Below are 12,531 nucleotides of genomic sequence, written 5' to 3'. Positions count from 1 at the left end.
TGTCTCTGTGATCACACTGTATCCACCAGATCCTGTCTCTGATCACACTGTATCCACCAGATCCTGTCTCTGATCACACTGTATCCACCAGATCCTGTCTCTGATCACACTGTATCCACCAGATCCTGTCTCTGATCACACTGTATCCACCAGATCCTGTCTCTGATCACACTGTATCCACCAGATCCTGTCTCTGATCACACTGGATCCACCAGATCCTGTCTCTGATCACACTGGATCCACCAGATCTTGTCTCTGATCATACTGGATCCACCAGATCCTGTCTCTGATCACTGAATCCTGATTCTGATCACACTGGATCCACCAGATCCTGTCTCTGATCACACTGGATCCACCAGATCCTGTCTCTGATCACACTGGATCCACAAGATCCTGTCTCTGATCACACTGGATCCACCAGATCCTGTCTCTGATCACACTGGATTCACCAGATCCTGTTTCTGATCACACTGGATCCACCAGATCCTGTCTCTGATCACACTGGATCCACCAGATCCTGTCTCTGTGATCACACTGGATCCTGTTTCTGATCACACTGTATCCACCAGATCCCATCTTTGTGAGTTGACTGTATCCATCAGATCCTGTCTGTGATCACACTGGATCCTGTCTCTGATCACACTGGATCCTGTCTCTGATCACACTGGATCCTGTCTCTGATCACACTGGATCCACCAGATCCTGTCTCTGATCACACTGGATCCACCAGATCCTATCTCTGATCACACTGAATCCTGATTCTGATCACACTGGATCCACCAGATCCTGTCTCTGATCACACTGTATCCACCAGATCCTGTCTCTGATCACACTGGATCCACCAGATCCTGTCTCTGATCACACTGGATCCACCAGATCCTGTCTCTGATCACACTGAATCCTGTTTCTGATCACACTGGATCCACCAGATCCTGTCTCTGTGATCACACTGTATCCACTAGATCCTGTCTCTGTGATCACACTGGATCCTTTTTCTTATCACACTGGATCCACCAGATCCTGTCTCTGATCACACTGGATCCATCAGATCCTGTTTCTGATCGCAGTGGATCCACCAGATTCTGTCTGATCACACAGTATCCACCAGATCCTGTCTCTGATCACACTGGATCCACCAGATCCTGTCTCTGATCACACTGGATCCACCAGATCCTGTCTCTGATCACACTGTATCCACCAGATCCTGTCTCTGATCACACTGTATCCACCAGATCCTGTCTCTGATCACACTGTATCCACCAGATCCTGTCTCTGTGATGGCACTGTATCCACAAGATCCTGTCTCTGATCACACTGTATCCACCAGATCCTGTCTCTGATCACACTGTATCCACCAGATCCTGTCTCTGATCACACTGTATCCACCAGATCCTGTCTCTGATCACACTATCCACCAGATCCTGTCTCTGATCACACTGTATCCACCAGTTCCTGTCTCTGATCACACTGTATCCACCGGAGCTGGTCTCTGATCACACTGGATCCTGTTTCTTATCACACTGGATCCACCAGATCCTGTCTCTGATCACACAGTATCCACCAGATCCTGTCTCTGATCACACAGTATCCACCAGATCCTGTCTCTGATCACACTGGATCCACCAGATCCTGTCTCTGATCACACTGGATCCACCAGATCCTGTCTCTGATCACACTGGATCCACCAGATCCTGTCTCTGATCACACTGGATCCACCAGATCCTGTCTCTGATCACACTGGATCCACCAGATCCTGTCTCTGATCACACTGGATCCACCAGATCCTGTCTCTGATCACACTGAATCCTGTTTCTGATCACACTGGATCCACCAGATCCTGTCTCTGTGATCACACTGGATCCTTTCCCTTATCACACTGGATCCACCAGATCCTGTCTCTGATCACACTGTATCCACCAGATTCTGTCTCTGATCACACTGTATCCACCAGATCCTGTCTCTGATCACACTGTATCCACCAGATCCTGTCTCTGATCACACTGTATCCACCAGATCCTGTCTCTGATCACACTGTATCCACCAGATCCTGTCTCTGATCACACTGTATCCACCAGATCCTGTCTCTGATCACACTGTATCCACCAGATCCTGTCTCTGATCACACTGAATCCTGTTTCTTATCACACTGGATCCACCAGATCCTGTCTCTGATCACACTGGATCCACCAGATCCTGTCTCTGATCACACTGAATCCTGTCTCTGATCACACTGTATCCACCAGATCCTGTCTCTGTGATCACACTGGATCCTGTTTCTGATCACACTGTATCCACCAGATCCCATCTTTGTGAGTTGACTGTATCCATCAGATCCTGTCTCTGATCACACTGGATCCTGTCTCTGATCACACTGGATCCTGTCTCTGATCACACTGGATCCTGTCTCTGATCACACTGGATCCACCAGATCCTGTCTCTGATCACACTGGATCCACCAGATCCTGTCTCTGATCATACTGGATCCACCAGATCCTGTCTCTGATCACTGAATCCTGATTCTGATCACACTGGATCCACCAGATCCTGTCTCTGATCACACTGGATCCACCAGATCCTGTCTCTGATCACACTGGATCCACCAGATCCTGTCTCTGAACACACTGTATCCACCAGATCCTGTCTCTGATCACACTGTATCCACCAGATCCTGTCTCTGATCACACTGTATCCACCAGATCCTGTCTCTGATCACACTGTATCCACCAGATCCTGTCTCTGATCACACTGTATCCACCAGATCCTGTCTCTGATCACACAGTATCCACCAGATCCTGTCTCTGATCACACTGTATCCACCAGATCCTGTCTCTGATCACACAGTATCCACCAGATCCTGTCTCTGATCACACTGGATCCACCAGATCCTGTCTCTGATCACACTGAATCCACCAGATCCTGTCTCTGTGATCACACTGGATCCTGTTTCTGATCACACTGTATCCACCAGATCCCATCTTTGTGAGTTGACTGTATCCATCAGATCCTGTCTCTGATCACACTGGATCCTGTCTCTGATCACACTGGATCCTGTCTCTGATCACACTGGATCCACCAGATCCTGTCTCTGATCACACTGGATCCACCAGATCCTGTCTCTGATCATACTGGATCCACCAGATCCTGTCTCTGATCACTGAATCCTGATTCTGATCACACTGGATCCACCAGATCCTGTCTCTGATCACACTGGATCCACCAGATCCTGTCTCTGATCACACTGGATCCACCAGATCCTGTCTCTGATCACACTGGATCCACCAGATCCTGTCTCTGATCACACTGGATCCACCAGATCCTGTCTCTGATCACACTGGATTCACCAGATCCTGTCTCTGATCACACTGGATTCACCAGATCCTGTCTCTGATCACACTGGATCCACCAGATCCTGTCTCTGATCACACTGGATCCACCAGATCCTGTCTCTGATCACACTGGATCCTGTTTCTGATCACACTGGATCCACCAGATCCTGTCTCTGTGATCACACTGTATCCACTAGATCCTGTCTCTGTGATCACACTGGATCCTTTTTCTTATCACACTGGATCCACTAGATCCTGTCTCTGATCACACTGGATCCACCAGATCCTGTTTCTGATCACACTGGATCCACCAGATCCTGTCTCTGATCACACTGGATCCACCAGATCCTGTCTCTGTCATCACACTGTATCCACCAGATCCTGTCTCTGTGATGGCACTGGATCCACGAGATCCTGTCTCTGTGATCGCACTGGATCCTGATCACAGAGGATCCTCTCCTCTGTCCGGCGTCTCATGCTTGTGGCCGCTGGTCCATTCCTCTCCTCCTCTGCTCCTTCAGGTCTGCGATACCTTTGAAGCTCGCCTGGTTGCGGTCTGTGAGAAGATGATGTCTCAGAGCTGCTGGGTGGCCTCGGACTTCCTGGCACACGAGATGAGCTTCCGCGGGATGACTCTGCTGCACCTGGCGGCAGCGCAGGGCTACGCCCGTCTTATTGAGACCCTGATACAGTGGCGGTGAGTGTGAGAGCATTCGTGGAGCGTGGTCCGGGACCCTCAGCGGCACAGACCTGTGGAAATGTCTTTTCATCCTCAGGAGCATCCACTCTCAGAGCCTGGCGGTGGAGTTTGAGGTGGACCCTCTGAACGTCGATCACTTCTCGTGCACGCCGCTGGTGAGTACGTACATTGTGCCTGCAGCGCCGCTTATCTCCTCCTCCAGGCGGCCATGTCTGACAGCATAGTTATTCTAAGCTCATCCTACGGCGTGACCTAGTGACTCCTCACCGCCCGCCGCACGTCTTCTGGTGGCCCTCCGGCCCCCCGTCTTGCCCCTGTGATTTGTACTCCTCCGATGTCCTTTCTCCTTTAGATGTGGGCCTGCGCTCTCGGACACACAGAGGCGGCCACTCTCCTCTACCGCTGGGACTGCAGAGCCCTCTCCATACCCGACTCTCTGGGACGACTTCCTCTGGGTGTCGCTCGATCGCGAGGGCACGTGAAGCTGGCGTCTACCCTAGAAGAGATGCAGAGGCAGGAGATGGCACAGGGAAACTTCACCGACCTACAGCAGTCCAGCTGGCACTCCCTGGTGGGGAGTCAGGACATCAGTCGGGGGCTTTCTCCCCTCTCCACCAGCGCAGACACTGGTAATGGGTCTGGGCCGGATTTGTGTAGTGTAATCAGGTGGAGTGACCTGAAGCTGATGGGTTTCTTTTCCACAGGTCTCAGCAGCCTCCCATCTCCCTCTGAGGTATCAGACGGGTCGGTGTCGGTAACCTCCGCGTATTCCAGCAGCTCAGCCCTACGTGGCTCACCTGACTGCAGCCCAGAAAGCAGCCAAGACACCCAGCCGTCCCCCAACTCCCGGATCCTTGGGGCTGCTTCCTGGCAGCTAGAGGACCCGGCAGAACAAGTCCCCTACCTTGGCTCCCCCGGGGTAGCTGGAGCCGATCTCCTGGAGTATCAGGAGGACACGGAGAACCAGGACTACCTGCAGGTAATGTGTCCCTTCTCCTCGCCCCGCATGGCTGCTGCGCTCTCCTCATCACTGTAGTTTAGTCCTGTCTCTCCGTTCTCCGTGTTTTGTATCCGGTGCACCCTTTCTCTCTTAGGCTTCCTCACATCCTTCCTCTGTCGCCCTCACTTTGCTTTGTCCCAGGTTGATATGGTTACCCTCGCAGAACAGATCATAGAAGCCACCCCAGACCGCATCAAGCAGGACGACTTCACAGCATCCGACTCTGCCGTCCTCAGAGAAAGGTCCGCAAATCTCAGCAAAACCATGGCTTGGCTGGCCAGTTACCTGGACACTGCCGACCAGATGCCTGGGCTGCCACCACACGGGTCAGTGAATAAGAGCCTGGACCTGGAGTGGGTGTGTACAGGCCGTGGAGTAGCAGTGCTGGGAGTGTGTGTACAGGCCGTGGAGTAGCAGAGCAGGGAGTGTGTGTGTACAGGCCGTGGAGTAGTACAGCTGGGAGTGTGTGTGTACAGGCCGTGGAGTAGTAGAGCGGGGAGTGTGTGTACAGGCCGTGGAGTAGCAGAGCTGGGTGTGTGTGTGTACAGGCCGTGGAGTATCAGAGCTAGGAGTGTGTGTGTACAGGCCGTGGAATAGCAGAGCTGGGAGTGTGTGTACAGACCGTGGAGTGTCAGAGCTGGGAGTGTGTGTACAAGCCATGGAGTATCAGAGCTGGGAGTGTGTGTGTACAGGCCGTGGAATAGCAGAGCTGGGAGTGTGTGTACAAGCCGTTGAGTAGCAGAGCTGGGAGTGTGTGTACAGGCCGTGGAGTAGCAGAGCAGGGAGTGTGTGTACAGGCCGTGGAGTAGCAGAGCTGGGAGTGTGTGTGTACAGGCCGTGGAATAGCAGAGCTGAGAGTGTGTGTACAGGCCGTGGAGTAGCAGTGCTGGGTGTGTGTACAGGCCGTGGAATAGCAGAGCTGGGAGTGTGTGTGTACAGGCCGTGGAGTAGTACAGCTGGGAGTGTGTGTGTACAGGCCGTGGAGTAGCAATGGTGGGTGTGTGTGTGTACAGGCCGTGGAGTATCAGAGCTAGGAGTGTGTGTGTACAGGCCGTGGAATAGCAGAGCTGGGAGTGTGTGTGTACAAGCCATGGAGTATCAAAGCTGGGAGTGTGTGTGTACAGGCCGTGGAATAGCATTGCTGGGAGTGTGTGTACAAGCTGTTGAGTAGCAGAGCTGGGAGTGTGTGTACAAGCCGTGGAGTAGCAGAGCTGGGAGTGTGTGTGTACAGGCCGTGGAATAGCAGAGCTGGGAGTGTGTGTACAAGCCGTTGAGTAGCAGAGCTGGGAGTGTGTGTACAGGCCATGGAGTAGCAGAGCTGGGAGTGTGTGTACAGGCCGTGGAGTAGCAGAGCAGGGAGTGTGTGTACAGGCCATGGAGTAGCAGAGCTGGGAGTGTGTGTGTACAGGCCGTGGAATAGCAGAGCTGGGAGTGTGTGTGCAAGCCGTTGAGTAGCAGAGCTGGGAGTGTGTGTACAGGCCATGGAGTAGCAGAGCTGGGAGTGTGTGTACAAGACGTGGAGTAGCAGAGCAGGGAGTGTGCACAGTCCGTGAAGTAGCAGAGGTGGGAGTGTGTGTTCATGCCGTGGAGTAGCAGAGCTGAGAGTGTGTGCACAAGCTGTGGAGTAGCAGAGCTGGGAGTGTGTGTACAAGCCGTGGAGTATCAGAGCTGGGAGTGTGTGTACAGGCCGTGGAGTAGCAGAGCAGGGAGTGTGTGTACAGGCCGTGGAGTAGCAGAGCAGGGAGTGTGTGTACAGGCCGTGGAGTAGCAGAGCTGGGAGTGTGTGTGTACAGGCCGTGGAGTAGCAGAGCTGGGAGTGTGTGTGTACAGGCCGTGTAATAGAGCTGGGAGTGTGTATACAAGCCGTTGAGTAGCAGAGCTGGGAGTGTGTGTACAGGCCATGGAGTAGCAGAGCTGGGAGTGTGTGTACAAGACGTGGAGTAGCAGAGCAGGGAGTGTGTACAGTCCGTGAAGTAGCAGAGGTGGGTGTGTGTGTTCATGCCGTGGAGTAGCAGAGCTGAGTGTGTGTGTACAAGCTGTGGAGTAGCAGAGCTGGGAGTGTGTGTACAAGCCGTGGAGTAGCAGTGCTGGGAGTGTGTGTACAGACTGTGTAGTAGCAGTGCTGGGAGAGTGTGTGTACAGGCCGTGGAGTAGCAGTGTTGGGAGTGTGTGTTTACAGGCCGTGGAGTATCAGAGCTGGGAGTGTGTGTACAAGCCGTGGAGTAGCAGTGCTGGGAGTGTGTATACAGGCTGTGGAGTAGCAGAGCTGGGAGTTTGTGTGTACAGGCTGTGGAGTAGCAGAGCTGGGAGTGTGTGTTTACAGGCCGTGGAGTATCAGAGCTAGGAGTGTGTGTGTACAGGCCGTGGAGTAGCAGAGCTAGGAGTGTGTGTGTACAGACTGTGGAGTAGTAGAGATGGGAGTGTGTACAGGCTGTGGAGTAGCAGAGATGGCAGTGTGTGTACAGGCTGTGGAGTAGTAGAGATGGGAGTGTGTACAGGCTGTGGAGTAGCCGAGCTAGGAGTGTGTGTGTACAGGCTGTGGAGTAGTAGAGCTGGGAGTGTGTACAGGCTGTGGAGTAGCAGAGCTGGGAGTGTGTGTGTACATGCTGTGGAGTAGTAGAGCTGGGAGTGTGTGTACAGGTGGTGGAGTAGCATAGCTGGGAGTGTGTGTACAAGCCGTGGAGTAGCAGAGCAGGGAGTGTGTGCACAGACCGTGGAGTAGCAGAGCTGGGAGTGTGTGTACAAGCTGTGGAGTAGCAGAGCCGGGAGTGTGTGTATACAGGCTGTGGAGTAGCAGAGCTGGGAGTGTGTGTGTACAGGCTGTGGAGTAGCAGAGCTGGGATTGTGTGTGTACAGGCCGTGGAGTAGCAGAGCAGGGAGTGTGTGTGTACAGGCCGTGGAGTAGTACAGCTGGGAGTGTGTGTGTACAGGCCGTGGAATAGCAGAGCTGGGTGTGTGTGTGTACAGGCCGTGGAGTATCAGAGCTAGGAGTGTGTGTGTACAGGCCGTGGAATAGCAGAGCTGGGAGTGTGTGTACAGGCCGTGGAGTGTCAGAGCTGGGAGTGTGTGTACAAGCCATGGAGTATCAGAGCTGGGAGTGTGTGTGTGTACAAGCCGTGGAATAGCAGAGCTGGGAGTGTGTGTACAAGCCATTGAGTAGCAGAGCTGGGAGTGTGTGTACAGCCCATGGAGTAGCAGAGCTGGGAGTGTGTGTACAAGCCGTGGAGTAGCAGAGCTGGGAGTGTGTGTGTACAGGCCGTGGAATAGCAGAGCTGGGAGTGTGTGTACAAGCCGTTGAGTAGCAGAGCTGGGAGTGTGTGTACAGGCCATGGAGTAGCAGAGCTGGGAGTGTGTGTACAGGCCGTGGAGTAGCAGAGCAGGGAGTGTGTGTACAGGCCGTGGAGTAGCAGAGCTGGGAGTGTGTGTGTACAGGTCGTGGAATAGCAGAGCTGGGAGTGTGTGTACAGGCCGTGGAGTAGCAGTGCTGGGTGTGTACAGGCCGTGGAATAGCAGAGCTGGGAGTGTGTGTGTACAGGCCGTGGAGTAGTACAGCTGGGAGTGTGTGTGTACAGGCCGTGGAGTAGCAGTGGTGGGTGTGTGTGTGTACAGGCCGTGGAGTATCAGAGCTAGGAGTGTGTGTGTACAGGCCGTGGAATAGCAGAGCTGGGAGCGTGTGTACAAGCCATGGAGTATCAGAGCTGGGAGTGTGTGTGTACAGGCCGTGGAATAGCAGAGCTGGGAGTGTGTGTACAAGCCGTTAAGTAGCAGAGCTGGGAGTGTGTGTACAGGCCATGGAGTAGCAGAGCTGGAAGTGTGTGTACAAGCCGTGGAGTAGCAGAGCTGGGAGTGTGTACAAGCCGTGGAGTAGCAGAGCTGGGAGTGTGTGTGTACAGGCCGTGGAATAGCAGAGCTGGGAGTGTGTGTACAAGCCGTTGAGTAGCAGAGCTGGGAGTGTGTGTACAAGCTGTGGAGTAGCAGAGCCGGGAGTGTGTGTATACAGGCTGTGGATTAGCAGAGCTGGGAGTGTGTGTGTACAGGCTGTGGAGTAGCAGAGCTGGGATTGTGTGTGTACAGGCCGTGGAGTAGCAGAGCAGGGAGTGTGTGTGTACAGGCCGTGGAGTAGTACAGCTGGGAGTGTGTGTGTACAGGCCGTGGAGTAGCAGAGCTGGGTGTGTGTGTGTACAGGCCGTGGAGTATCAGAGCTAGGAGTGTGTGTGTACAGGCCGTGGAATAGCAGAGCTGGGAGTGTGTGTACAGGCCGTGGAGTGTCAGAGCTGGGAGTGTGTGTACAAGCCATGGAGTATCAGAGCTGGGAGTGTGTGTGTACAGGCCGTGCAATAGCAGAGCTGGGAGTGTGTGTACAAGTCGTTGAGTAGCAGAGCTGGGAGTGTGTGTACAGTCCATGGAGTAGCAGAGCTGGGAGTGTGTGTACAAGCCGTGGAGTAGCAGAGCTGGGAGTGTGTGTGTACAGGCCGTGGAATAGCAGAGCTGGGAGTGTGTGTACAAGCCGTTGAGTAGCAGAGCTGGGAGTGTGTGTACAGGTCATGGAGTAGCAGAGCTGGGAGTGTGTGTACAGGCCGTGGAGTAGCAGAGCAGGGAGTGTGTGTACAGGCCGTGGAGTAGCAGAGCTGGGAGTGTGTGTGTACAGGCCGTGGAATAGCAGAGCTGGGAGTGTGTGTACAGGCCGTGGAGTAGCAGTGCTGGGTGTGTGTACAGGCCGTGGAATAGCAGAGTTGGGAGTGTGTGTGTACAGGCCGTGGAGTAGAACAGCTGGGAGTGTGTGTGTACAGGCCATGGAGTAGCAGTGGTGGGTGTGTGTGTGTACAGGCCGTGGAGTATCAGAGCTAGGAGTGTGTGTGTACAGGCCGTGGAATAGCAGAGCTGGGAGTGTGTGTACAAACCATGGAGTATCAGAGCTGGGAGTGTGTGTGTACAGGCCGTGGAATAGCAGAGCTGGGAGTGTGTGTACAAGCCGTTGAGTAGCAGAGCTGGGAGTGTGTGTACAGGCCATGGAGTAGCAGAGCTGGGAGTGTGTGTACAAGCTGTGGAGTAGCAGAGCTGGGAGTGTGTGTACAAGCCGTGGAGTAGCAGAGCTGGGAGTGTGTGTGTACAGGCCGTGGAATAGCAGAGCTGGGAGTGTGTGTACAAGCCGTTGAGTAGCAGAGCTGGGAGTGTGTGTACAGGCCATGGAGTAGCAGAGCTGGGAGTGTGTGTACAGGCCGTGGAGTAGCAGAGCAGGGAGTGTGTGTGCAGGCCATGGAGTAGCAGAGCTGGGAGTGTGTGTGTACAGGCCGTGGAGTAGCAGAGCAGGGAGTGTGTGTACAGGCCATGGAGTAGCAGAGCTGGGAGTGTGTGTACAGGCCATGGAGTAGCAGAGCTGGGAGTGTGTGTGTACAGGCCGTGTAATAGCAGAGCTGGGAGTGTGTGTACAAGCCGTTGAGTAGGAGAGCTGGGAGTGTGTGTACAGGCCATGGAGTAGCAGAGCTGGGAGTGTGTGTACAAGACGTGGAGTAGCAGAGCAGGGAGTGTGTACAGTCCGTGAAGTAGCAGAGGTGGGAGTGTGTGTTCATGCCGTGGAGTAGCAGAGCTGAGAGTGTGTGCACAAGCTGTGGAGTAGCAGAGCTGGGAGTGTGTGTACAAGCCGTGGAGTATCAGCGCTGGGAGTGTGTGTACAGGCCGTGGAGTAGCAGAGCAGGGAGTGTGTGTACAGGCCGTGGAGTAGCAGTGCTGGGAGTGTGTGTGTACAGGCCGTGGAGTAGCAGAGCTGGGAGTGTGTGTGTACAGGCCGTGTAATAGCAGAGCTGGGAGTGTGTGTACAAGCCGTGGAGTATCAGAGCTGGGAGTGTGTGTGTACAGGCCGTGGAATAGCAGAGCTGGGAGTGTGTGTACAAGCCGTTGAGGAGCAGAGCTGGGAGTGTGTGTACAGGCCATGGAGTAGCAGAGCTGGGAGTGTGTGTACAAGCTGTGGAGTAGCAGAGCTGGGAGTGTGTGTACAAGCCGTGGAGTAGCAGAGCTGGGAGTGTGTGTGTACAGGCCGTGGAATAGCAGAGCTGGGAGTGTGTGTACAAGCCGTTGAGTAGCAGAGCTGGGAGTGTGTGTACAGGCCATGGAGTAGCAGAGCTGGGAGTGTGTGTACAGGCCGTGGAGTAGCAGAGCAGGGAGTGTGTGTACAGGCCATGGAGTAGCAGAGCTGGGAGTGTGTGTGTACAGGCCGTGGAGTAGCAGAGCAGGGAGTGTGTGTACAGGCCATGGAGTAGCAGAGCTGGGAGTGTGTGTACAGGCCATGGAGTAGCAGAGCTGGGAGTGTGTGTGTACAGGCCGTGTAATAGCAGAGCTGGGAGTGTGTGTACAAGCCGTTGAGTAGCAGAGCTGGGAGTGTGTGTACAGGCCATGGAGTAGCAGAGCTGGGAGTGTGTGTACAAGACGTGGAGTAGCAGAGCAGGGAGTGTGTACAGTCCGTGAAGTAGCAGAGGTGGGAGTGTGTGTTCATGCCGTGGAGTAGCAGAGCTGAGAGTGTGTGCACAAGCTGTGGAGTAGCAGAGCTGGGAGTGTGTGTACAAGCCGTGGAGTATCAGCGCTGGGAGTGTGTGTACAGGCCGTGGAGTAGCAGAGCAGGGAGTGTGTGTACAGGCCGTGGAGTAGCAGTGCTGGGAGTGTGTGTGTACAGGCCGTGGAGTAGCAGAGCTGGGAGTGTGTGTGTACAGGCCGTGTAATAGCAGAGCTGGGAGTGTGTGTACAAGCCGTGGAGTATCAGAGCTGGGAGTGTGTGTGTACAGGCCGTGGAGTAGAACAGCTGGGAGTGTGTGTGTACAGGCCGTGGAATAGCAGTGGTGGGTGTGTGTGTGTACAGGCCGTGGAGTATCAGAGCTAGGAGTGTGTGTGTACAGGCCGTGGAATAGCAGAGCTGGGAGTGTGTGTACAAGCCGTTGAGTAGCAGAGCTGGGAGTGTGTGTACAGGCTGTGGAGTAGCAGAGCTGGGAGTGAGTGTACAAGCCGTTGAGTAGCAGAGCTGGGAGTGTGTGTACAGGCCGTGGAGTAGCAGAGCTGGGAGTGTGTGTACAGGCCGTGGAGTAGCAGAGCAGGGAGTGTGTGTACAGGCCGTGGAGTAGCAGAGCTGGGAGTGTGTGTGTACAGGCCGTGGAATAGCAGAGCTGGGAGTGTGTGTACAGGCCGTGGAGTAGCAGTGCTGGGTGTGTGTACAGGCCGTGGAATAGCAGAGCTGGGAGTGTGTGTGTACAGGCCGTGGAGTAGAACAGCTGGGAGTGTGTGTGTACAGGCCGTGGAGTAGCAGTGGTGGGTGTGTGTGTGTACAGGCCGTGGAGTATCAGAGCTAGGAGTGTGTGTGTACAGGCCGTGGAATAGCAGAGCTGGGAGTGTGTGTACAAGCCATGGAGTATCAGAGCTGGGAGTGTGTGTGTACAGGCCGTGGAATAGCAGAGCTGGGAGTGTGTGTTCAAGCCGTTGAGTAGCAGAGCTGGGAGTGTGTGTACAGGCCATGGAGTAGC

At 54.4% G+C, this 12,531-nt stretch overlaps 1 protein-coding gene across 4 annotated transcripts in view; it reads left to right on the top strand.

Annotated features, from left to right (window-relative positions):
- CAMTA2 (calmodulin binding transcription activator 2) overlaps positions 1-12,531 on the top strand; it is a 296,591-nt gene that overhangs the window by 151,616 nt on the left and 132,444 nt on the right. For 3 of the 4 annotated variants that reach the window (XM_073654557.1, XM_073654555.1, XM_073654556.1), the window contains exons 13-17: positions 3,848-4,023; positions 4,103-4,181; positions 4,379-4,655; positions 4,731-5,005; positions 5,168-5,352. In XM_073654557.1, the coding sequence (XP_073510658.1) occupies positions 3,848-4,023; positions 4,103-4,181; positions 4,379-4,655; positions 4,731-5,005; positions 5,168-5,352 (992 nt within the window). The remainder of the gene's footprint in view (positions 1-3,847; positions 4,024-4,102; positions 4,182-4,378; positions 4,656-4,730; positions 5,006-5,167; positions 5,353-12,531) is intronic. The other variant, XM_073654558.1, reaches the window with a different exon arrangement.

This window comes from Phyllobates terribilis, unplaced genomic scaffold (genome assembly GCF_046119375.1).
Source record: "Phyllobates terribilis strain yellow unplaced genomic scaffold, ASM4611937v1 Scaffold_11__3_contigs__length_659146591, whole genome shotgun sequence".
In the NCBI taxonomy this organism is placed as follows: Eukaryota; Metazoa; Chordata; class Amphibia; order Anura; family Dendrobatidae; genus Phyllobates; species Phyllobates terribilis.
This window is presented reverse-complemented; position numbering and strand designations above follow the sequence as displayed.